The sequence below is a fragment of the Rhinatrema bivittatum genome, chromosome 3 (assembly GCF_901001135.1).
Source record: "Rhinatrema bivittatum chromosome 3, aRhiBiv1.1, whole genome shotgun sequence".
Classification (NCBI taxonomy): domain Eukaryota; kingdom Metazoa; phylum Chordata; class Amphibia; order Gymnophiona; family Rhinatrematidae; genus Rhinatrema; species Rhinatrema bivittatum.
The window spans coordinates 265,758,035-265,784,118 of record NC_042617.1 but is presented as its reverse complement, the minus strand read 5'-3'; the positions used below and the strand labels follow the sequence as shown (position 1 = coordinate 265,784,118).

Genomic DNA, 26,084 nt, shown 5'->3' with positions numbered 1-26,084 from the left:
TCCAGCACTTAAACAGTAGCAGCCTTACCTAAGAAAAGGCAACACTGAAAATATTACACCAGGCCTTAAAACACCAATACACCTCCTATTAGGAAAACGGACCAAGCCAGCCTGCTATAGAGCCCTACACAGAAACTACACGCCAGCAGAAAACCTCACCTGAATCACATGTGCTGACCCTCACCTAACAAAGAATAAAGAGACCAAAACGCATAACTAGAAGCATGCAGACAAAGACTGAACTGGAAACCGCAATAAGCCAGAGAGACTGTATGTAATGTAACAAAGGAAAAAGAGAAACATCATCCATCCTTATAAAACAAATCAGGAAATACAAAATCAGTAGCAGTAAAACCATACTAACAAAAAGAACAGATTTCAAAATTGCTGATGAGTGGAATATCCAATAATTAAAAACTCATATAAAAAATTTCTAGAAACCAATAAAATATTTCAAAATAGCAGACACAAAGACCCAATAATGAAAAATAGGGATTAAAAAATGCTTTGCTCTGCTTATCTAGGAACGTTTGATGTCCAGGTGCCCTGAGATTGTTTTGAATTCAAAGGAGGAGGGATGGTTTGCTTGCAACTTTCTCCTCTCTCTGTCACACACAAGCTCTCTCACACTGGCTCTCAATCACACACATATACACATGCTCTCTCACTTACATAGCCCCTCAATCACACACACATATACACATGCTCTCTCACTTACATAGCCCCTCAATCACACACACATATACACATGCTTTTTCTCTTTCATTTATATAGCTCTTAATCACACATTTACACACATGCTGTCTTTTCACTCACACACACAAACACACACACAGGTTTTCAATCACACACACTTACATGCTGTCTCTTTCTCTCACTCACATAGACTCTCATTCACACAGTTATACACATGCTCTTTCTCTCACTCACACACAAAGGCTCTCAATCACATACTCACATGCTCTCTCACCTACACTGGCTCTCAGTCACACACAGACACATATTCTCTCTCTCTTACTTATAAACACAGGCTCTTAATCATACATACACATGATCTCTCTCACTTACAAATACAGGTTCTCAATCATACACTTACATTCATGCTATCTCTCTCACACACAAAGGCTCTCAAACCCACATAGGCTCTCAATCACACACACATACTCTCTTTCACACAAACAGGCTCTCAATCACTCACTTTATTTTTAATTGGTCTACTTCTGCCCCAAAAGGTCTTAATGTGCCAGTTGAGTAGATTACATTTTTTGTGAGTGATGGTAGATTAAAGATTGCTTTATTCATTGCTGTTGATAGGTCATGGGAGAGAGATACATGGGTAAATCAGGTTGGGAGTGATAGGTAATTCATTGTGATGATTGGTCTCAGATGTATTTGATCACTCTAAGTGTATTCATCGCATGTGTATGATAAAGACAGGGTAATCATAGCTACGTGGTTACGCTTTACGGATCATGAGGAGCACGTCAATTCCGGGTAAACTTGAGTACGAACGGTTGGAAGTTAGCGTCAGTATGATATTTGTTGGTAATGGTAATACATACTTAATGTCCATATTTTTCATGTGTTATAGATATTGAATTAATGTTTCGAAGAGGTGAACCAGTAAGGAAGCTGTGAAGGCTGTGAATTATTTGTGATTTAACATTGTGTCACTGTGTTACCAATTTTTGATGGAGGGTTTGCAGTGAAATTATATTGTGAACATTTGGTGAGTTTAAGGCCATATTGACAGCTGCGTGTGGCTACTTTAGGTATAGGAAGTAATGCATTAGTAATTTAAAATATTTTGGTTATAGAATTACGGTGGAAGAAGTTGATATTTGAAGATGCTGACGCTCCTGAGTTAGTCCCTGAGGAAGTCCTTATGAAAAAGGGTGAAACAGAGATCTTTGTTGGAATTGGACTCGCAATTTGAACAAATTTGTGAATGAATTAAGTAGAGGAGGATTTGTTTCATAAATAACCAACTAATGAATTAAGCAGAGGAATAATAAGCAAGATTAATAATAATAGATGTATAACAAGTAGATGAATAATAACGTATTTGCTTTTATGTGATGTGAATGATGAATGTATGGGGTATGTATGAGATAGATTTTAATTGTTTAGATAGTTTGTAATATTTGTGATTGTATAATAAAAAAATGAAACTGTAAGGTGCAAAGTTCTTCTTTTGTGTGATGCTTATACAATATAGGAAGAGCCAGTACAGAATCCATGTGAAAGGAAAGGCAAGATCGTCTTTGCTTCACCCCTGCAGCTCTGTATGAATGGTACAGCATGGAACAAAAATCACATGGAATACTTACCATGCATGTTGTTCCTTTTCCATTGGGTCATCCAGAATCCACAAATGTTGATATCTTTAAATATCAATGCTTTCTTAAACACAAAAATATTCAGAATTAATACCAGTCCAGCAGTGGTGATTTTCTAAATAAAAAAAAGTGCCAGGCCAGGGCCAGCGTCGGCCTCCTCCACCTTCTATTTTTTAGCAATGAGGAAAAAGGAGCAGGATCAAAAGGGTTCTGGGCTGAGGACTCGGCAAAAAAACCCCAAACACCTTTAGACCAAGGATATGTATTATTCTTTAGAAAACAGTTCAAGGTTTGAAACTTAAAAAGCTGATCAGAAATCACTATAAAGGGCCACATGTTACTAAGGCCGTTGTACCGGAGCACTTGGCCCCGCCCCTGGACTGCCGTCACGCCTTCAGCCCCGCCCTCGTACCGCCGCCATGCCCCGGACACGCCCCCGGCCAGCCCCTTATTCAAAGCCCCGGGACTTACGCGTGTCCCAGGGCTTGCGCACGCCGCCGAGCCTATGCAAGATAGGCTCGGCGCGCGCAGGGAGAGGCAGGGGTAGGTTTTCAGGGGTTGCGCGCAACCCTTTGAAAATCTACCCCTAGGTGAGCTAGGCCTGGACCTAGGGCGCCAACCATTAGGGTGCGCAAGCCATGTGGGGCCGCTTGCAAGAGCTAGGAGTTGGGGCTGTGACCAAAGGCAGGGGGGGGTCGGCGAAACCAGGGGGAGTGCGACTGGGGGGGGGGGGTCGCAAGGCAGAAGGTTCCTAGGGCATCTAATCCCCTTGCACTGGCCCTGAAGGGCAGGAAGCTTCTTTATAGATCAGAGGTAGCCAATTCCAGTCCTCAAGAGCGACAAACAAACCTGGTTTTCAGACTATCCACAATGAATAAGAATGAGATTGATTTGTATACTCCTGAAAATCTCATGCCTATTCATTATGGACATCATGAAAAAAACAGGCCTGTCTGTGGCTCTGGAGGTCTGGTGGTGGCCACCTCTATTCTAGATGGTTAAGTTGATTGCGTGGTCACTCCCTAGTGCAAAATGGAGAGGAATCCTTTTACACAGTCTATCCCACCAAAGTTGTTCTGTCTTCTGACCTGCTTATGCTGAGTGCTTACATAAGGAACTAGAGTTGCAGTTCATTGTGAAATTAGATTTGGGGCTGTTTTTTTGTTTTTCTTTCAGTGTTCCACTTCAATCACACTGCTGGCATCAATAGGGCCGAAAGAGAACCTTTTGTAAGTGTCTTATGTCTGCTGCATTACCTGCAGGGGGCACTTGTCTCTTTGCTGAGATTTCTTGCCTTTCCCTGTATACCTCAGAGCGAGTTACAGCATTCCAAACAGGGGCCTCTAGCTGACAACCACATTAAAACTTGAAGCAACGTAGCTTTATTCAGGCTGCATGCCTCTCACTTGGCCAGAGTACAGCAAAAGAAGCTATTTTCTATCGTAGCTATGTCCTATTGGGACGATTCCCTGAAAAGCAGCGATAATAGCACTTTTTAGTTCAAAGTTTTTAAGGAACTGCATTTGTTCTCTTTTCAGTGGTTTATGCGCAGATATTTGATTTTTACCTCATTGTACAACTTATGCGCATTAAATTCTATTTTCTGTATGTAAAATGGCATTGAGGTACATAAATTTCCAAAAATGAACAGAATGAATAGGCATTTTGAAACAAATATGGGAAATTATCTTTTGAACCCAAAAAATCAAATGGAAATATCCTTACCAATTTTTCAGTTAAAATCATTTTGATTTCATTTTACTGTTCTGATTTCTCCTCACCCCCTACCCCCTGATGTGGAGACGCTTCAAGTTTCCTTGCTGAAGAAGGACTGGAGGGGACATCTACGGTTAAAGACCTCAGCATGCTCAACTGCCAGCAAGGTTCACAGGTCCTGGCTATTTGGGCCAGCCCAGTCATTCTGTGGCAAGTGCTGTGCAGTGACAGGTGGAGGCCTTAGGTTCAGTTCCTTGGCCAAGCATCTGCTTTGCAGGTCAACTGTGTCTGGGGATACGGCAGAGGCAGCGTCCGCAACCCTTGGCAGGGAGGGGGTCTCGGCAGTTGTTCAGACACTTCGTAAGCAAATTCAGGGTTCACATTAGCCAGGTTCTGAAGGGATCTTTGTAGTCCTTAAGCGGATTACTGTTACTGTGAGCACTGGGCTGAGTTGGGAGAGGAATATAAAAAGCGGGTGAAAAAAACTGAACAGTTGTGAATTGATGTTTGGCGCCGTAGCTCAATTAGAGATTGGATCTGATTGAGCTGAAAGTCCAAAGCAGCTGTAGAACACTGCCAGACCAAAAAAAAAAAAAGAAAAATAAACCTGGCTTTTAAATATCTTAACTCGGGGCTTCCCAAACTGTGGGTCAGGACCCCAAATGGGGTCACAAAACTTTCGATTGGGGTCACAAGTGCCTCAAATGGCAGCACGAAGCAGCAGCATTAATAGTGGAAGACAACATGAGGCCTGCGAGGCAGCAGGCACTCACAAGCCCTGCATGAATTTCCGTGGTAACAGGAAGAAGGGATCGGGGCTGCTCTAGAGCCTGTGAGCTTGCACTGGCCCCATGCTGATTTTCATTTCTAATGCTGTTGCTGCTACTTGCAGGTCGCTGTCGGGCTTGGGAATGAAATGGGGGAAGGGGGAGGAGTGAATGCACAACTTACTAAAGATTGCCATGCCTTCTCTATCCTCACGTACCACTGAATCTGCCCCAGAGAAAAATGTGGCCCCCTTCATCAACCTGCTCTCTCGTCTCACTAGTTGGCATCCATCTTTGGCCCGCTGCCCAAAGGAAAATGTTGCCACTGCTCTGGGCCCAGGGAGAGGTTTAGAGAAAGGGGGTTCAGTTGCAGGAACGGTTTGCAGGTTGGAGAGGGCCTGGCCGTGGAGGGTGAGAAAGGGGAAGTGAAAGAAGATTGACCGATGGATGTAAGAGAAGAGCTAGGAGGGTGGGGGGGATCAGCTGGGGGGACGTGAGAGAAGGATTGGAGAGGAGGAAGTGATAGAGGAGTGATGGTAATAAGAGGAAGGAGGGGATGGTGAGAGGGAGGATGACAGAAAATCAGTTGGGGTATTTTAAAAAGGGGCTGGGGGTGAGAGAGGATCAGCGGAAAGATAGGAAAAGGACTGAGAGGGGGTGGGGTGGGAAGAATGTAAAAGGGGTTCCCCTGGAGGAGAAGAGGAGGTCCTTTAGCGAGGGTAGAGGCCGAGCACGAGGATCAGCTGGAGTGCGGTGAAGGTGAGAGTGGAGTCATTGTTAGTGGGGGACAGCAGCCCTGATAATTTGCTTTGGTCGTCCTCTGGGGTCATGTGAATTTTCAAATGCTAACATGGGGGTCACATTGGCTAAACATTTGGGAGGCTCTGTCTTAACTCCTCCACACTCCTGGGGATATGCTGTGGCACATTGTACAGTTCAGTATGATCAAAGTCCAGCAATCCTGGCCCTTTCTTGGTAGGCAAGACTCTGTAAATGTTTCATGTATTCAGAACTGAAATAAGAATCTCATAGATATTAAAGTAACCAGATTAAAATTGTTAAGATCTGACCGTGAAAAATAAACAACATGAGGACTGTGCTAAACCATGGGGTCGATGCAATACAGTGGTTGGACGCGGTTTTGCTTGCACGTCCACAAGCCCTTATTCTATAAGGGGATTAGCACATCCAAAAAGCGCATTCAACAGCCCCCCTCCCCAGTGAAGCAAATGCATGTGGATGAGGCGATTAGCTAGGAACAAAAAAGACCAGAATGTTTAAAAAAATGTTTGGGTTTTTTTAAGTGTCCTGGCGGTCAGATTAGGAAAAGGGATGCTCAATTACTGAGTGCCCATTTTCCTAACCCATGGCTGTGCACAGGTTAGGAAAAGGGCCGCTCGTAAAATTCAGCATCTGTTTTCCTAACCCGCTGACAGCCACCTCTCCTGGGCGCCCGCTGCCAAGGACGCGCTAGGGGAGCACATTTGTCCCTAGCGCCTCCTTTTTTAGCACGACCCCTTATTTAATGTATTCGATCGCGTGCCCAGGAGAGGTGGCTGGGCACCCGTTTGGAAAGCAGGCGCTCAATCACGGGCGCCCATTTTCCCATACAGATTTCATGCATTGGCCCCCCCTCGTGTATTTTAGCGCCAGTCCCTCTGAAATAAAGTCCTTTTTCTAAGCACTTACAGCAGGCAGGGGCATGGGTTTCTTTGCCATGCCTCCATAGGTCACCATAGTGCTTCCATATCTGAAAGACAGAGAAATATCACAAACCATTGCGGTGAAAAACAGAAATGGCAACACTCTTTGTATATAACCCTGCATACCTTCTTTCATATTGGTGCGTTGCCTAGATTTGCGTCTTTATCGGCATACCTGGGAATTCTCCAGATTTAGCCCGGAGACTCCGGAAATTTAGACAAATTTCTGGGTCTCCGGGCAGGACGATAAAATCTCCGGGCTCTCGCGCTGGAAAGCAGTCGATGGCTTCAATCAAGGCGAGAGAGTGAGAGCACTAATAAAGGCAAACACGATGACTATATATACAGCACAGTAAGAGCACTCTTGCAAGTCAGGGTGGGTGAGTTGGGCAGGGTGATTGGTCTGCCTGATGAATTGATGGTTAATATTGATACTGATTATATTGCTTGAATAATAGTGATGAATTGGTGATTAAAACAATGATTATGAATATATGAATGATAATTAATGATGGTGATAGATGGCTGCTCCCATCCCCCCGCTAATCTTGAGAAATCTCCAGGTGAGCAGGATTCAAAAGTTCCCAGTAATGTTTATCAGGGAATTTTATACGGGTAACATCTGCAGGATGAGCAGTTTCTCACTGGACTTTAGTTTCCTACTGTCTTTACTGCATTTAAATTTCTCAGCGTTCTGAGACAGCCATCATGGAAGTGGAGCCGCTCTTAAGTTAGCAAAAAAAGTGAACTTTGAAACATTCATTTAAGAAAACCCAAATCCTTTTTCCAGTCAAGATTTGATACTGGTTGGATGAAACTTTTAGTTGAGTCATGGAGACCAGAATAACTGTGTCAGCTATTCTGGGTGAGAGTAACATAGGCAACTTGCCTATCCTGACTTTTAAGTATGAATTTTACAAAGTTTCTTTACAATCTAATCAAACATAAGTGCTTTCCCACTATTTGTTGCTTTAAAAGAAAGGCCTGCGGTAACGCCTATAGCAATTGGTGGGTTATCTTAATGTATATCTTGGTTTCTGTTATCAATGAAACTTTACAAATATTCTTGAAGGCTTTGCAGTTTACTGTTTCAAGGGGAGGCAAATTGATTCACAATGGAAATCACCTTAACTTTCCTGGACAACAGCTTGACTTGTGCACTCAGCAGCCTTAATTGCTCTGTACAAAATCAAAGCAATAATTTGCAATTGTAACCGCACAAGCTCCCTTTGTAAAAGGATGATTCAATCGCATGCAGTTTCCACACCTGAAAGATGATGGGTCAGAAATTCAGAAAGCAGGAAGCTAGTTACAGAAGGGGTGCAGCTAATTTTTTTTTTGTTTCTGCCAGTGCTATTGGTTAGTTCGACAAACAGTCTGAGATGATAAGGAGGGAGATGGCTAGCTTCCATGTTGGTCTCTGCTAGCTCTCTTTCTATGATTCTACATACCAAATTTAAATCATGAGAAACAAAAAAAACAAACAAACCCCAAAGGCATTCAAAATGCCCGTAGCTGAGATAAAGCAGGAAAGGGGAGGAAAGATAGGAACGCCTTTCAGCCTGGGAAATAATCTCTGCTACCTGGGAGCTTTTCTTTTTCTTGACACTCCTGGGAGTTTCCTCTTCCCAGCCTCTCTAACCTTCTAAATTGGTCTCCTAATCATCGTGTGTCTGGGTGACTCTACCACAATATATAGCCAGGGCCGGTGCTAGCCTTTTTGCTGCCCTGTGCAAACAGTTTTGGTGCTGGTCCCTCCCCTCCCCCCACATTTTCATTTAGCCTCTGTCTTGGGCCCTCCAAAACCAGCCCAGTTTCTTCCAGCAACCAAAACTTTAAAAACTGTCACCCCCCCCCCTTCTCTGGGTCTTCACCCCCTCCCTCTGGACCCCATGGCCAGTGCAAGAGTATTAGGTGCCCTAGGCGAACCTTATACCCTTGCATCTCACCCTCACCCTCTTTACACACACAGTTAAAATATGCATTCTTAATAACAGAATTTACATGAAAAAGGATATTCAAAATCTCTGAGATTAAAAAAGAATTACAACATGTATATTATTACATGCACTGCTCTGGTGCCAACCAGAAAACCCTTCAAAAAATGACACCTAGAACCCATATGGCATTAGGACTACTATAACACATACCGGATGTGGGCTTGACCCTCAGAAAGCTATAAGTAAATTGCAATTAAAATATAATAAGCCTCCCATACCAAAACAGCACTTACTTAAAAAGTAAGTACCCTATCAATAAGAAGGCAACACTGCAAATATTGCACTAGGCCCTAAAATACCAGTACACCTCCTATTAGGAAAACAGAACAAACCAAGCTGCTGTAAATCCCTAAACGCTAGCAGAATACCTCTCTTTGGTCACACATGCAGAACACAAATACAGAAAAAAGAAACCATAAAGTATAAATGGAAACATGCAGGCAAAAACTGAATTGGAAATCACAAGTGAGACTCTGTATGCAGTGCAACAATGGAAAAACAGAACCATCACCAGTCCTCGTCCATTAAACAATAAAATCAAGAAATACAATAAATACATAAATCATAATAATATAAACATACTAATAAAAATAATTTCACAAAACAGCTGATGAATGGAAGAGCCAATAATTAAAAACTCATATAAAATGTGTTTTAAATTGACCAAATACCAATAAAATATTTCAAAACAGCAGACACATCAAATAATATCCAAAAATTAAAACTAATAACTAATAAGGATAAGAATTCATGTGCTCCATACCTGGAAATTGTTTTATTTCCAGTGACCCTGGGATTGTCGTAGATTAATGGAAGAAGAATGTACAAGCTTTCTCTTCCCTTTCTCATAGATATAGATATATATCTATACATACACTCACATAAACAAACATATGTTCTCTTTCATGCACACACTCCCTTTCACATACACACATGCTCCTTCTTACATACACACAAACACAAGATCTCTGTCTCACATACACATGCTCAGACACACACACACAAACAGCCTCTCTCTCAGCACATGCATGCTGACCACACACGATCCCTCTCACACATACATGCTCAGACACGCAGAATCCCTCTCACACATATATGCTCAGACAGACACACACACACACCCTCTCTCTCACTCACACACACAGATTCCCTCCCACATATCAGCTCACACTCACACACACACTAAACATTATTTTGGCAGCCATTTTCCCTCTTCTTCTTCGCTTCCACCGCAGGGCAGGTTGGAAATTGCCTGGTGACTTTTTTTTTTCTTTTGGCTGCTTGGCAGCTTGGGAGCACCTGGCGACCCGCAGTGCCTTCCTCTCAGCCATGCGGCAGGTTGGGAGCACCTGGCGACCCCCTCAGCTCCTTCCTCTCAGCTGTGCAGCAGGTTGGGAGTGCCGGGCAGCCCCGCAGGTCCTTCTGCCCAATCTCATGGCGGGTTGGAAACCGCCACGCGGCAGTGGCCTCTTTCGGTTCTTGGCTTCTTGGTGGGGTCCCAGATTGTCTTCATCTTGGGGCTGACTGTGGCCCTCAGGTCACTGCCCCCCTTCAGGCCACCGCCCCATTGCAAGTGCACAGTGGGTTGCGCCGGTCCTGTATATAGCACCTGGGCTAGTCCCAGTTATGGATCTAACCAAAGGCCCTGGATACTCTGTCTCTCTCACAATTTCATACATTCTCCTGTAGTAAAGCATAGCTGAATGTGACTCTTGTTCAGTAGTTTGAAGGCAACTGCAGCAAATTGGAGATCCAGAGCCTTTGGAAGGCAGCGGCATCCTTCCCCGTTTAGAAAGGCTACTTCAACTCTGCTAACCTACAAAACGTCCACTGGAAATCTCAGCGCTATTGTGCAAGATCAAATTGTACTTACTCCATGTGAGTGAGTAGATTTCCAGCATTGTGGCCTCCCACGCAGTTGAGAGCTAGCTTGGGTTTCTTAATCTCCTATTAAGGAAAGCAACACCATGACCATTCTAATACGTGCTGGACAAGAAATCATTTAATATCACTGTCACTAGGTATTACTTCGAACATGCTCTTATGAAAAAAAAAAAAATTCCCAGATATTGCACCGAAGCACTGCGAGTAAACCAAAGAAGGCAATTTAGAAATGCAGTAATAGGGTGGAATGGAAACAGCTGAAATCTATTCATACCAAATTACCTTAAATAGATTAGTCATTTCTGGCTTCTGCAGTGTTTCTTCTGTAATTACATAGCTGGCTCCAAGGGACTTGAGTTTATCTTTCAGTTCTTTCACATTAGGTCTGTAGAAAGCATGAAGATGTCAACAGTGCATGACGAATTCAGAAAAGTAAAATAAACACCTGCTATTTAGGTAACAAATATGTACAGCGGAGAAATCAAATTCACCATGAGAAATACATGGGAAAAGACAGATCTGAACAGGAAAAACGTTTTTCTGCAGATTTGGAATTTATATAGACGATCTCTGCCCCAAAGAGCAAGGAGCCTTCTCCTCAATGATGGTTAACATAAAGAGGCCTCTAGAGTTGTTGTAAGGTCAATAATGGCAGCTGTGGCCTGTAATAAGTAAACTCCTCCTATGTAATGTGCTACCCGGGGGAGGGAGGAAGAATGAGGGGTCAGGAGGTGTTGTTGGGACATATTTATGGGTCTCTGGGGCAAGTAAACCAGTGAACCTGATCTTATTTTGAATTTCAATATTTTGTGTTTATAAACAGTATTATTGAAAACAGATAAAAGAAATTTAAACATGAACATGCTGCAGGATGCGTGTGAGCCTTGAAGCTAATTTTCAAAGTGAAAGCGTACTGGTGCACTTGTGTCTGCTCTTTGTGTGCGTACACTTCAAAATCCAAATGTATGCATGCCGTTTCCTCTTCAAACCTAAGTAAACCCCCAGGAACGTCTCTCTTTAATCCAACTCAAAGTACGTGTACTTTTTAGCTGTTCTGAGAGGAACAGTTTTTAACCAGGGCAATCCACTAGGGTCAATGAATGTTACGTTTATTGGCTTGCGGGCTGCCCCTGCGAGATGGCTCATTTACCTGATGCCGCCTGACCAACCCAGCACTGCTGCTCTGCGTAGCCCAAAACACTGCTACTCCATGCAGCTGAGAATGCCGCAGTCTTATACCTCCAGCCCGCCTCCTAGGCGCGCCAAAGTTTAAAGGCCCCACAGTGAGAAACCAGTCCACTGCCACTCCCCGATGACATCACATGGCCTGGTATTTAAACCCTGGCCATATAATGACAAGACACCTCAGCAACAGGTTAATTGTCATTGAGAATGTGAGTTGCTGCTTTCTCTGCTCGTCCAGCCTTGCCTTTGTCTTCAGCCTCACCCAGCCTTGCCTTTGTCTTCCTGCTTTGTCTTCACCTTTCTTCTCCTAGTCTACCTGCCCTTGGACTGATTCTCGGAACTCCTCTGACCTCACTACTCTCGTTACCGCCCATCTCAGACCTTAGCCTGGCCCATGAGCTCCCTTACCTGCCGCCTGCCTTTGACCAAAGTTTGGAATCTCACCACTTCCAATTGCCACCTGTCTCCAACCTCAACCTGACACCAGAAGTACTCTCCTGCCTATGCTCCAAATACTGCCACCTAAAACCTGCCAGCCCCTGGAACCCAACGGCTCAACCTGAAGGGAAATGGGCTGGTCCAAGCAAAGCTCTAGCTCAGTCTCTGCACCGTCTGCTCCACTAGATGGTGGTGAGGACCTACAGGGTCTTCCCTGTAGGTTGCATCAACCTTACTCCAACACAAGGGTCCACAATTCTATCAGATTGCTGAGAACATGGACCCAGCGGCCTTGTCCTCGCTTCAAGCAATATCTGGCCTGGCCGAACGTCTGCAGGAACAGTGGCAGGCACTCAACCAGGTTACCATGACCCTGGAAATCTTAGCCGTCAGAATGGACACCCTGAAGCCAATCCCAGCACCGGTACCAGTGACTCCCTCTCCACTGGTACTGCCTACACCAGACCAGTGCCGCAGCTTCCGGCACCCCCCTCTCCCGTGATTCATTGGGGAACCTAAGCAGTGCTGCGGCTTCATTAATCAGTGCTACATGAATTTCCAGCTGCAAGCCATCTCTTTCCAGATGACCACACTAAAGTTACATACATCCTGTCCTTCTTGGGTGGTACTGCCCTGGCATGGGCCTCCCTCCTCTTTGGGAGCATGAAGATCCCATACTCCAGAACCTTGCATACTTCCTAAACAAGTTCCACCTCGTATTTGATGAGCCAGGAAGAGACTCTGCCCTAGCTACAGAGATGTTACAGATCTATCAGGGTTCCCGGTTGCTTATGGAATACGCTATAGAAATCTGAATCCTCACCTTTGAACTGAACTGGGGCGAGGATAGCCTCCCAGCCATTTTTCTTCAGGGACTCGCAGGACGTATCAAGGATGAACTGGCAGCACACAAGGTTCCTACAATGAGGATAACCTTATTGTCCTAGCAGGGCGCATTTACCAGAGTTTTCAGGAGAGATCTCATGACTCATTTCTCTAGCACCATGCTTCCAGCATCCATCTTCGCCATCCTCTCAAACTTCTACCTGGTCTCCGAAAATTAAAGTCCTAAATGAATCCATGCAGTTGGGCTGTAGTCTGTTGATATTTGAGAAGAATCTGCACCGGCGGCAACTGGGCCTGTGCATGTATTGTGCATGTCATGGGCACTTCATGGCCAGCTGCCCCAAGAAACAGGGAAAATTCCATGCCTAGGGTTGACCAGAGTGGCAACACTAGATCAGACTTCCTTTGCTCCCCAACTCCTCATTCCTGTATCCATCTCAGTGGGTCAGACCCAACTCTTCTTGGAAGCATTCCTGGACTCTGGCGCAGGGGAGAACTTCATCAACCAAGCCTTGGTAGTGCACCATGGTATACCCACAGTTCCCCTGACTCTGCCATTCACCATCTCCTCAGTCTATGGAGATCCCCTTCTGGGGGAGCTAATGGTATGCACTGTGCCACTAACTCTCCACCCAAGTCTGCTGCATTCCGAGACTATTACCATCTACGTGATTCCATGAGCAGTCAATCTCGTTATTCTGGGACACCTCTGGCTACAAAAACATCAACCCAGAGCCAGTTCCTCACTGGAACAAGCCTGGTGGGGTCCATCCTGTTCATCTACTTGCTTTGCCTCTGTCCCTCCTCCAGCCCACCTGACCATTGCAGTCACCCAGACAGGTTTGCCTCCTCAATACACTGAATACCAAGTCATATTTTCCACCCAGAAAGCAGAAGCATTATCTCTGCATAATTCCTATTATTGTAGGATTTAACTTCTCCCTAGCAAGAGCCTCCTCAAGGGAAAGTGTACACTTTCGAATAATAGAAGGACTAGGGGGCATTCCATGAAGTTAGCAAGTAGCGCATTTAAGACTAATCGGAGAAAATTCTTTTTCACTCAACGCACAATAAAGCCCTGGAATTTGTTGCCAGAGGATGTGGTTAGTGCAGTTAGTGTGGCTGGGTTCAAAAAAGGTTTGAATAAGTTCTTGGATGAGAAGTCCATTAACAACTATTAATCAAGTTTACTTAGAGGTAGATCTTAAAAAAGTACGCAAGTAACGCCTGTTACGCCTGCTTGAGGCAGGCGTAACTTGCGTGCGCCGCCTCGGCACCCCCCGGCACAGGACGCAGTGCTGGGGGACTCGGGACTGCCCTCCCGGCCCGCCCCCGAACCATCATCATGCCCCCGGACTGCCCCCTGACACGCCCCCGGACACACACCCGGCCTGCCGACATGCCCCCTGGACCCACCCCCTCCTGCCCCTTTCACGAAGCCCCGGGACTTATGCGTGCTGGCAGCCTATGCAAAATAGGCGCGCTGGCGCACAGGGCTTTTAAAATCTACCCTTTAGGGAATAGCCACTGCTATTAATTGCATCAGTAGCATGGGATTTTCTTAGTGTTTGGGTAATTGCCAGGTTCTTGTGGCCTGGTTTGGCCTCTGTTGGAAACAGGATGCTGGGCTTGATGGACCCTTGGTCTGACCCAGCATGGCAATTTCTTATGTTATTATGTTCTTACTTCCTCTCAGAGCCTGAGACTAAAGCAATGAGTGACTACATCCAGGGATATCTGGCTAGAGGCTTAATCCACCAATCTTCTTCTCCCATAGGAGTGGTTTTTCTTCTTCATGGCAAAGAAAGACAGAACACTCTGACCCTGCATAGACTACTGAAGCCTTAATGCCATTATGATAAAGGATTACTATCCTTTACTTTTGATATCAAAACTGTTTGATCGGATACAAGGAGCCCAAGTCTTCACAAAGCTAGATCTCAGAGGAGCATACAACCTCATCTGAACTAAGCAGGGAGATGAGTGGAAGACCACCTTTAATATTAGAGATGGGCACTACGAGTAACTAGTAATGCACTTTGGACTGTGCAATGCCCCGGCAGCCTTCCAAAAAATGATAAATGAGATCTTTTGAGATCTGTTATACTCCTCCAAGGTAATCTATTTAGATGACATTCTTATCTTCTCCAAGTCACTAACCGCCCATAGGCTACATGTGAAGCAAGTGTTCCAGTGCTTGTGCGAGCACCAGCTGTATGCCAAGCTAGACAAATGTCACTTTGAGCAAGAACAACTACCCTTTTGGGGATCTACCATCTCCAGCACAGATCTACTTATGAAGCTGGCAAAGCAATAGGCCATTCTGGAATGGCTCCAGCCCGTTGGCCTTCGAACCCTGCAACAATTCTTTGGCTTTGCCAGTTATCAGTAATTCATTCCTGGGTACTCTATCCTTGCAGCACCACTCACTGCCTTAACATGTAAGGAGATGGAGACCCGAAAATGGACCTCAGAAGCTGTCAAAGCATTCCAAAGCCTACAATAAGCTTTCACTCAAAAGCCAAGTTTATGACATCTGAATCCAATTTCCCCTTCTGTGCTCAAGGTATATGCATCTTCCCTTAGGGCTGAGGTGGTCCTCAATTAACATAGCTCAGAAGGAATCCTTCCTCCATGCTCATTCTCTAAAATGTTCTTGCCAGCAAAGAAGATTACACTGATAGCCTACCTTGAGGGCAGTGAAGATGATGGCTCCTAAATCTCTTTCCTGTTTGGTGGCTGCACATTCTTCACCTCCAAATTTATATTTCATCCATGGATTTCTGCATCCCAAATGCATAATTTAGCATTTTCTTTGGATAAAGTGCAGTTGCCAAACCATTGACCATTTTCCCAGTTTTTTTTTTAAGCCATCTTTCATTGTATCGACCTCCTCTGGCATGGCTGCTCCATTGCAAACTTTCATATCATTGGAAAACAGTTACACTGTTTCTTCTAACCCAGGGATCGGGAACCTTTTTGGCTGAGAGAGCCATGAACGCCACATATTTTAAAATGTAATTCCGTGAGAGCCAAACTAACTACAACCCCCCACCCTCCTGACTCCCCCAAGACCTACCAAATTCATTTACTACAACCCCCTACTCTCCTGATGCCCCCAAGACCTGCCAAATTAATTTACTACAACCCCCCATCCTCCTAACCCCCACCCCCCCCAAGACCTGCCAAAAGTCCCTGGTGATCCAGCGGGGGTCCAGGGCTCACAGACAAATCTTTAATAAAAAAAAAAGTAAAAATCTAACAAAACCCCCCACCCTCCTGATGCCCCCCCAAGACCTCCAAAATTAATTTACTTCAACCCCCACCCCTCCTGACCCCCCCAAGACCTGGCAAAAGTCACTGGTGGTCCAGCGGGGGTCCGGGAGCGATCTCCTGGACTTGGGCTGTCGGCTGCCAGTAGTCAAAATGGCGCCGACGGCCCTTTGCCCTCACTATGTCACTGGGGTCGACCAATGGCGGCGGTAGCCCCTGTGACATAGTAAGGGCAAAGGGCCATCGACGCCATTTTGATTACTGGCAGCCGACGGCCCTTTGCCCTTACTATGTTACAGGGGCTACCGCCGCCATTGGTCGACCCCAGTGACATAGTGAGGGCAAAGGGCCGTCGGCGCCATTTTGACTACTGGCAGCTGACAGCCCAAGTCCAGGAGATCGCGCCCGGACCGCTCCTGGACCCCCGCTGGACCACCAGGGACTTTTGGCAGGTCTTGGGGGGGGGTGGGGGTCAGGAGGGTGGGGTTTGTAGTAAATTAATTTTGGAGGTCTTGGGGGGCGTCAGGAGGGTGGGGAATTTTGTTAGATTTTTACTTTTTTATTAAAGATTTGTCTACGAGCCAGATGCAGCCATCAAAAGAGCCATATCTGGCTCCTGAGCCATAGGTTCCTGACCCCTGTTCTAACCCTTTCCCTTTACCAAATGTAAAGACACTGAAGAGAAGTGATCATTGTGGCACTGCACTGTTCCCTTTATTACTCCAGAGTAGACAATCTCTGAAAATGCATCTAGGCTATGCTCTTACTTCTTCTTTATTGCTACGGTTTAGATTTATCTGATTTTTATATTCTGCTTTTCGGCACTTCAAAGCAGATTATATTCAGGAACTGTAGGTATTTCCCTATCCTCAGAGGGTTTATAATCTAAGTTTCTTTCAGTATGTAGTCTTTGGACTACAACCTTAGAATGATTAAACATATTTTCAAAATACCACCATGACCACCATCAGTGTATAGTTACCTGTCTCTAATTATGTTAATGGTATTTATTCCCATTGCGGCAGCAATCTGAATCACAGCTTGTCCAACTGCACTGTTAGCACCATTCTGAATCACTGTATCCCCTGAAGAGAGAAAATATATATTAGGTGTTTCCAACAAAACCAGATTTTGAAGTATTATACTTAATTTAATAGCGCTGTCCAGTAGTCAGCCCAATGCTGTCTTGGTTAATGATCTAATCTGCTAAAATAGAAATAGTTCAATATTTCAATAGTTCAATTCTCAGCTCAGCAGTGGCTACAAGAGGTGCCATGCAAAAGTGCCTATGAGTCAGAGAGCCACAGAACATCACTACCTGGGAAGAGAGCCACTGGGCACCTCTCTTACAGCACAGACAGAAGAAAGGCTCACAACAAATAAGGGAGATGGTACGACCCTGCCCAACCAAGATTAATTGAAGGTGTTGGTGCAAAATACAGTCAGGTAGGGATGTGCATTTGGGAGTAACGAAATAAGAAATTAAGTTGTTATTTCCTATTTCGTTTCATTGCATTTTCAAAGTTAAAAGATTGAAAATCAGATGGAAAAGGCTATAATTAAAATTTAGCCCCTTTTTTATCTGGCTAAATTATTGCCAGTTAGCCTGATAAGTCGCTCAATATGCCACATTTGCCATTTAGATGGATGACTTGTGAAGTTATCCATCTAAATGGCTTTTCAATATTGACCCTTTTGTTTTTTAAACTAAGTAAAAAAAAAAAAAAAGAACATTAAACAAAATGAAATTCATAGGGAAACCCCCCAAAACAAAATGAAAAACGAAATGAAATTTTTACTTCTTCCCACCATTACTCAAGAGAAATCTTATGAAATATTTCTTTACAAAGAGGGTGGTGAATGTGTGTAGTAGCTTTCCAGAGCAAGTAGTGGAAACAAAAACAGTATCTGAATCCAAGAAAGCATGGGATAAATACAGGGATCTTTAAGGTAGTGATGAGAATTATAATGCTAAATCAATTGGACAGATGGTCAGACTGAATGGGTATTATGGTCTTTTTCTGCTGTCATGTTTCTATGTTAGGATGGAAATGAAGTACTGAAGTAGCATATGGTAACTTTACTATATGGGGTAACCTGAACAGAGAGACAGTACTGAACATATTGCTGGGCAGACAGGAAAGACCAGTTTGGTCTTTATGTGCCTTCATTTACTATGGTACTATGTTGCTATATCAAAGCATAAGAACATAACATAATTATTGCCATACTGGGTCAGACCAAGTGTCCATCAAGCTCAGTATCCTGTTTCCAACAGAGGCCAATCCAAGTCACAAGAACCTGGCAAGAATCCAAACATTAAATAAATCTCAAGCTACTATCGCTTATTAATTAATAGCAGCTTATGGAGTTTTACTCTAGGAACTTATCCAAACCTTTTTTAAACCCAGTTACACTAACTGCTGTAACCACATCCTCTGGCAATGAATTCCAGAGCTTAACTAAGCGCTGAATTAAAAATAATTTTCTTCAATTTGTTTTAAATGAGCTACTTGCTAGCTTCATTAAGTGTCCCCTAGTCCTTCTATTATCTGAGAGAGTAAATAACTGATTTACATTAACTTTTTCAAGTCCTTTCATGATTTTGTAGACCTCTATCATCTCTTCTCCAAGCTGAACAGCCCTACCCTCTTTAGCCTTTCCTCAAAGGGGAGCTGTTCCATCCCCTTTATCATTTTGGTCGCCTTTCTCTGCACTTTCTCCAATGCAACTATATCTTTTTTGAGATGCTGTGACCAGAACTGTACACAGTATTCAAGCTATGGTATCACCATGGAGCAATACAGAGGCATTTTGACATCCAGCATTTTATTTGCCATTCCCTTCTTAATTCATAACATTCTGTTTGCTTTTTTGATTGCCACTGCACACTGAGCCGACGATTTCAATGTATTATCCACTGTGATGGCTAGATCTCTTTCCTGGGTGGTAACTCCTAAGATAGAACCTAAAATTGTGTACTACCTAAAATTGTGTAACTACAGCAAAGGTTATTTTTCCCTATATGCATCACTTTGCACTTGTCCACGTTAAATTTAATCTGCCATTTGGAAGCCTAATCTTCCAGTCTCGCAAGGTCCTCCTACAATTTATTACAATCAGCTTGAGATTTAACTACTCTGCATAATTTTATGTCATCCGCAAATCTGATCACCTCACTCATCGCACCCCTTTCCAGATCATTTATAAATATATTAAAGAGCACTGGTCCAAGTACAGATCCCTGAGGCAATCCACTATTTACCTTTTTCCACCGTGAAAACTGACCATTTAATCCTATTTTCTGTTTTTTGTCTTATAAACAGCTTGCAATCCACAAAAGGATATTGCTTCCTATTCCATGACTTTTTAGTTTTCTTAGAAGCCTCTCATGCAGGACTTTGTCAAACGCCATCTGAAAATCCAAATAAACCACATCTACCGATTCACCTTTGTCCACATGTTTATTCACCCCTTTAAAAAAAATGTAGGATATTTGTGAGGCAGGACTTCCCTTGGGTAAATCTATGCTGGCTGTGTCCCATTAAACCAGTGGTTAAACCTGTTGGGGGACCCCCCAGCCAGTCAGGTTTTCAGGATATCCACAATGAATATGCAAGAGAAAAAATGTGCATGCACTGCCTCCATAACATAACTCCATAACATGGACAGGGTTTGGAACCACTGCATTAAACCATATCTATCTAAAGGTTTTAGGATTTTATTCTTTATAAGAGTTTCCACAATTTTTCCCGGCACTGAAGTCAGGCTCACCAGTCTATAGTTTCCCAGATCACCCCTGGAGCCCTTTTTAAATATCTGGGTAACATTGGCCATCTTAGAATGTTCAGGTACAACAGATGATTTTAATGATAGGTTACAAATTAATTGAAATAGGTCTGAAAATTTTTTTAGTTCTTTCAGAACCCTGGGGTGTATGCCATCCGGTCCTGGTGATTTACTAATCTTCAGTTTGTTAATCTGGCCTACCACATCTTCCAGATTCACCATGATTTGGTTCAGTTCATCTGAAAACGATCTCTGGAATGTGTATCTCCCCAACATCCTCTTCAGTAAACACCGAAGCAAAGAAATTGTTTAATCTTTCCACAATGGCCTTAATTTCCTAAGTGCCCCTTTAACCCCTCGATCATCTAACAGTCCAACTGACTTCCTCACAGTCTTTCTGCTTCAGATATATTTTTAAAAGTTTTTATTGTGAGTTTTAGCCTCTACGGCCAATTTCTTTTCAAATTCACTCTTTAAAAAATGCTCATGAAGGCAAAATCTGTGGTTGATCCATGGAAAGTTCTATGCTGATCCACAGGAAATCTGCTATGTGTCACGTTTTTGCCTGTTTCACTGCCTCATTGTGGCCAGAGTCTGCTGGCTATGACACCTCACCAGCAGGTGCCTTCAGTGAGCTCCATTCAGATCTATCCAAGCCATCTCCTCACTAGCCTTCTGATTCAACCTATGGTGCAGTCTCCTGTCCACTAGGGAACCTCAGTGAGCTTAATTTCCAGCCTTGTCTAACTCATCCTCACTGCTTGCACCACACCCAAGCTCCAGCCTTACGTAATGCAGCCTTGTCCATACACCTTTTTCTCTTTATGGAGTCACTCTTGGCTCTCTGACCTGGCCGCTGTTTCCTTGCTTTATGCCTTATAGCTTATGGACCTTCTTGCTTCCTGCTTCTTGCCCTGTGGCCTATTCAAGCCTTGCCTTGCCTTGTGGCCTCTGGGCCTTCTTGCTCCTTGTGCCTTGCTTTGTGTCCTACCCTAGGTCTTGCCTTGTCTTGTCTTGTGTCCTCTGGGCTTTTTTGCTCCTTGTGCTTTGCTTTGTGGCCTCTTTGTCAGAAGAGGCATAGATGCTGGTTCTCAATTCATTCTAGTTTCTTTGGATATATTATCTGCTTTTGATACTATTGATCATCATATTCTCCTCTAATTTCTATAAGAATGTGGTATTTCCGGTACTGTTCTTCGATGGTTTCAATCATTTCTTTCTAATCGTTCTCAGCAAATCAAATTTCAAAATGAACTTTCTTATATTTCTTCAATCAAACGTGGAGTTCCCCAGGGTTCGGCCCTATGTTCTTTGTTAATCAATATCTACTTAGCTCCTATTTGCAAGCTTCTCACTACTCTTACTGACTTATAAACTTTATGCTGATGACATTCAGTTCATTATTCATGTTCATCCCTACTGGAATCAAACTCTCACTCATATCAATTATTGTTTCACTGCTGTCAAGTCTTGGTTAAAAAATAAACTGTCACTAAACATGTCCATAACCATCTTCTAGCCCATTCAAGCCTCTTAAAGAAACTTCCATCTGCCTGGACAGTCATCCATTCACAATATAAAAGCAAGCAAAAAGCTTAGGTTTCATAATTGACAGTTCTCTTTCTTTCAAACCTCAAATAAAACAAGTAATTCAACATGGCTTTTACAGACTAAGAACTCTTCTTGGTCTAAGAAAATTGCTTCATCCTCCTGAATTTTGGACTGTCCTCCAGGCATCTATTTTCCCTCTCTTAGATTACTGCATCGGTCTCTATATTGGTCTTCCGTCCTCCACAATCTGTCCTTTGCAGATTTTGCTGAACTCAGCTGCACGTCTCATCTCAGGTACAAAACATTTTGATCACAGTACTCTAACTCTTATTGAACTGCATTGGCTATCTATTCCTGACAGAGTCAAATTTATTTATTTATTTATCTATTTATTTATTTATTGATTTATTTAATTAAAGGTTTTTATATACCACGGCACGTTAGGCACATCACCTTGGTTTACCTTGAAACATAATGTAGCAACAGGCTTTACATAAAACAGGCGATACATAAAATATTTAAAACATTTGAACAAAGTGGAGGGAGGGGGAGATAGATAGATATTCACAGGGAGGCGGGACGGGGGTAATAACAAGGGATTTAAACCATAGCATAAAAATGGGTAAACACCAATACAGTTGAGAACAGGTTCGGGTGAGCATATATACAGCTGAGAATCGGACTAGAAGAGTATAAGTGCCGCTGAGCATTAACAATAATGATAAATTTAAGCGTAAGTACAGAAGAGCATAAACGATAAATTTAAGCATAAGTACAGAAGAGCATAAACGATATGAGCATTAATAGGGAAGAGTACAAGTATTTAACTAAAGCGGGATAAAGGAGAACTTGTGCTGGGGGTAGGGGGAAGAGCAAGGAGGGGATGAGTTATCCTGGATAAGGTCATGTGTAAGAAAAGGGAACATGGGAGAACATTAGATGGAGGTGAGAATTGAGCAACAGTCAAGAATATGCTTGTTGGCAAAGCCATGTATTAAATTTCCTATGGCAAGATTCTTGGCGAAGACTTGGGGGCATTTTGTTCCATTGTGCTATTCCCGCAATGGTGAGAGAGTGTTCTTTGGTGGAGACTAGTTTCGTTGTTTTGGGAGATGGTGTAATTAATTTTGTCTGGTGTTGCATTCTGGTAGGTCTGTTTGTGTTGCTGAAGATAAATTGTTCAGAGAGCCATTGCATATTGTGATTGTGTATTGACTTGTGTATAAGTGTAAGGGCTTTATATATAATCCTGTAGGAGATAGGTAGCCAGTGTAGGTACTGTAGAACTGGTGTAATGATGTTATCATTCACAAACTTATCAATGATATTTCATGTCCCTGGGCAAATGCTATTCTCAAGTTTTATCAACTGGTTCACAACCTTCGCTCATCACAACTCTATCTCCTTGATGTTCATTCCCCAAAGGTCGCTCGTTTGCACTCAACTCGCAAATGCTCTTTCTCTGTAACAGGACCCAATTTCTGGAATTCTTTACCTCTAGAAATTCAGCAGTGCGAATCAGTTAAACACTTAAGTGTCTCCTCAAAACTTTTTTTGTTTTAATCAAGCTATTTTTAATTATTTTACTTGACTGTTTTTTTATTTAGTTTTATATTATTTATTTGTTTGTTTTTAATGAGTGTATTTTAGTTAATATGTTCTTTGTTCTTTTATTGTGTACGTCATTATTGTTCATCACCTAGACCTTTTTGCGATTAGGCGATTCATAAATTTAAATAAATCTAAAATCTATTATCTACCCTAGGCCTTGCCTTGCCTTGTCTTGTGGTCTCTGGGCCTTCTTGCTCCTTGTGCCTTGCTTTGTAGCCTACTTTAGGCCTTGCCATGATTTGTGGCCTCCGGGCCTCTTGCTTTTTTGCCTACTGGCCAGCCCTGTTGCCTTCAAACTTCTGTGTTCTCTGTTCTGTGTTATCTTTGTCTACCTTGTCTAAGTCCTGCCCTAGTCTGCCTTGCTTAATCCTGTCTTTGTCTGGTCTTGTCATGCCCTGCCCAGTCCTGTCTGCTCCAGTCTCTTGCCCACAGCTCTATGTCTGTTCTAGCATCCTGCTCTCAGCTCCCTGTCTGTTCCAGTATCCTATCCACAGTACCCTGTCCTGTCCAGGCCCTTGTATCCATGCCTTGTCCCAGTTCCTGCTTAGTGTCTGGTCCAGTACTCTGCTTTGCTTGTATCTTTCTGTGACCATACTTACCTACCTAGCCTTGTCTCTTATTGCAGCCCCAGTCCTTGTTCCATGTCCAGTTTCTGTACCAAGCCTTGCCTCATCCAGCTCCTGTACCAAGCCTTGCAAGCCCTGCCTGCACTCCATGTCCAAATCCAGCCTGCACGTTGTGCCCAAGCTTCTAGCCTGTGTCTGAATCCAGCCTTGTTCTATAATATTGCCTCGCTATTATGTACTACTGTCGCAGAGACTTACTAGGCCCCAGAAACTAAGGGCTCCACCTGCAGGAGAGGGCGCTGGCTAGGCAAAAGACCAGCTTTAGTCTTGTCTGGCATCCTGCCTTGCAGTCCTGTGCCATTCCTGGGGCGACGTACCCCCAGCAGAGAAACCCTGACACTATGGTATTGGAGAATTCATAGTGCATATCAGATTTTCCAAAGATCCACATAGCAAATTGTGTTGATTTTCCTAGTTCATATTGGTAAGATCTATATTTTCTTGTCCATTCAAAGCAGGCTGAAATGTGCCTGGATTGAGTTTGGCATTGAATATTTGTACATATATATATTCCGGATAATTCAATGTCATAAATGATTTAACTATATTAATAACTGTACTATTCTTCAAGTCATTTACCAGATTTTAATGTTCCAAAATCTTTCAGCATCCGATAAGCAGTGCAAGGATTTACACTAATTGTTGCAGCACTAAGGAGAGGGATATCCTTTGGAACCAGGATCACATCAATTGCTTTACAGACTGCTTCGGTTCTCCAGGTACCTAGATGAAAAAGCACACAATCATTCCATGAAATGTTTTGTTAGCAATTCTAGTGCTATTTTGTGTTTATATGAAGACTCCAATGCACTAAAAGAAGTGCAAAGCAGCACCAGCAGTGGCATGAACAGCCTAAGACTCTATGAGTGGTGAAACAAAGAACTAAATGGTAGAAATACCCCAAGGCATTGATAGAAAGTCAAAGCAGCAAAAACAGTGGTATGAACACCCCAGCATACCATGAGAGGGGCAAAGTAGCCATCCACAGTGGCAAGAACACCCCAAGGCATTGTGAGCGGGGAAAAGCATCCTGAACAGTGAGCAAAAGCCAGAGGAAATAGTTATCTGGCTAAAATTAGTTGGCTAACTTTAAGATAGAAGGCTATATTCAATAGTGCAACGTCCAAAGTCAGCCAGTTAAGTAGGGACCTCGATTTTAAGTTTTTATTTTATTTTGCCTGGGAATTTCAATTTTATAACAAAAAAGATTCAGTGGAAAAAGAACTTTGATATAAAACACAGGAGACAAATCAGTGGAAAAGTCATTTATCCAGTGATTTATTTTTGGTCAAACATTGAAATTCACAGGCAAGACAAAATAAAAACTGAAAATGAAGGTTCCTATGGAAACATGATGGCAGAAAAAGATCATTTGGCCATCTAGTCCTCCCAGCCATCCAAGATATCTAGCCCTTAAAATTCCCATCACTCCCTCAGAGATCCCCTGCATTTACTATTTATCACATGCTTTCTTGACTTCAGATACCTTTTTTTGTCTCTACCAACTTCATTGGGAGGCAATTCCATGCATCCGCTACCCTCTCTGGATAGAGATATTTCCTAAGATTATTTCTATCCCCTTTCACCCTTATCTCATGATACCTTGTTCTATAGCCTCCTTTCTATGGAAACCTTTGAGATATTTGAATATCTCTATCTCCCTTATCTCACCTTTCCTCTAGGATATACATGTTTAGATCTTTAAGTCTATCCCCATATGCTTTAGAATGAAGACCACTGATCAATCTAGTAGCCACCTTCTGGACCAACTACAATTGGTTTCAGTCTCCAGGATGGTACACAGTATTGCAAATGAGGTTTCACCAGGGAACTATACAGGGGCAATATTGCCTCCTTTTTTTTTTCTGACCATTCCTCTCCCTTACCAGCCAAGCATCTCTCTAGCTTTTGTCATTGCTTAATCCACCAACTCCATTTACCACTACTCTTTGTTGCCTCCTACTCAACCAATTTCTATCCCAGTCCAATTTATTTATGTATTTGATGTTGAACTGTGTCAAAGGCCTTGCTGAAATCCACTACATCTAGTGGTCTGCCTTGACTCAATTCTCTGGTCACCCAATCAAAGAAATTGATCAGATTCGTGTGACAAGATTTACCTATAGTAAAATCATAGGGGTCGATTTAAAAACCCACACGCATGTGTCCATGTGTGCGTGGTTCCCGGCTCACGCACATGGGTGCACCGATTTTATAACATGCGCACGCCAGAGTGTGCATGTTATAAAATTCAATGGCCATGCAAACATGCACGACAGATTTTAAAATCCGCATGTGTGGGTGGCCCGCGACTCGCACATGCAGGGGGTCGATTTTATAAGCTACAATTGAGGAG

The 26,084-nt window shown here is 43.3% G+C and overlaps 1 protein-coding gene across 2 annotated transcripts in view; it reads right to left on the bottom strand.

The window, feature by feature from the left end:
* LOC115087403 (enoyl-[acyl-carrier-protein] reductase, mitochondrial-like) overlaps positions 1 to 26,084 on the bottom strand; it is a 72,065-nt gene that overhangs the window by 12,681 nt on the left and 33,300 nt on the right. For both annotated transcript variants that reach the window (XM_029594546.1, XM_029594545.1), the window contains 6 exons: positions 24,308 to 24,451; positions 17,134 to 17,236; positions 10,692 to 10,794; positions 10,399 to 10,472; positions 6,512 to 6,572; positions 2,331 to 2,403 (listed from right to left, as the gene is read on the bottom strand). In XM_029594546.1, coding sequence (XP_029450406.1) covers positions 2,331 to 2,403; positions 6,512 to 6,572; positions 10,399 to 10,472; positions 10,692 to 10,794; positions 17,134 to 17,236; positions 24,308 to 24,451 — 558 coding nt within the window. The remainder of the gene's footprint in view (positions 1 to 2,330; positions 2,404 to 6,511; positions 6,573 to 10,398; positions 10,473 to 10,691; positions 10,795 to 17,133; positions 17,237 to 24,307; positions 24,452 to 26,084) is intronic.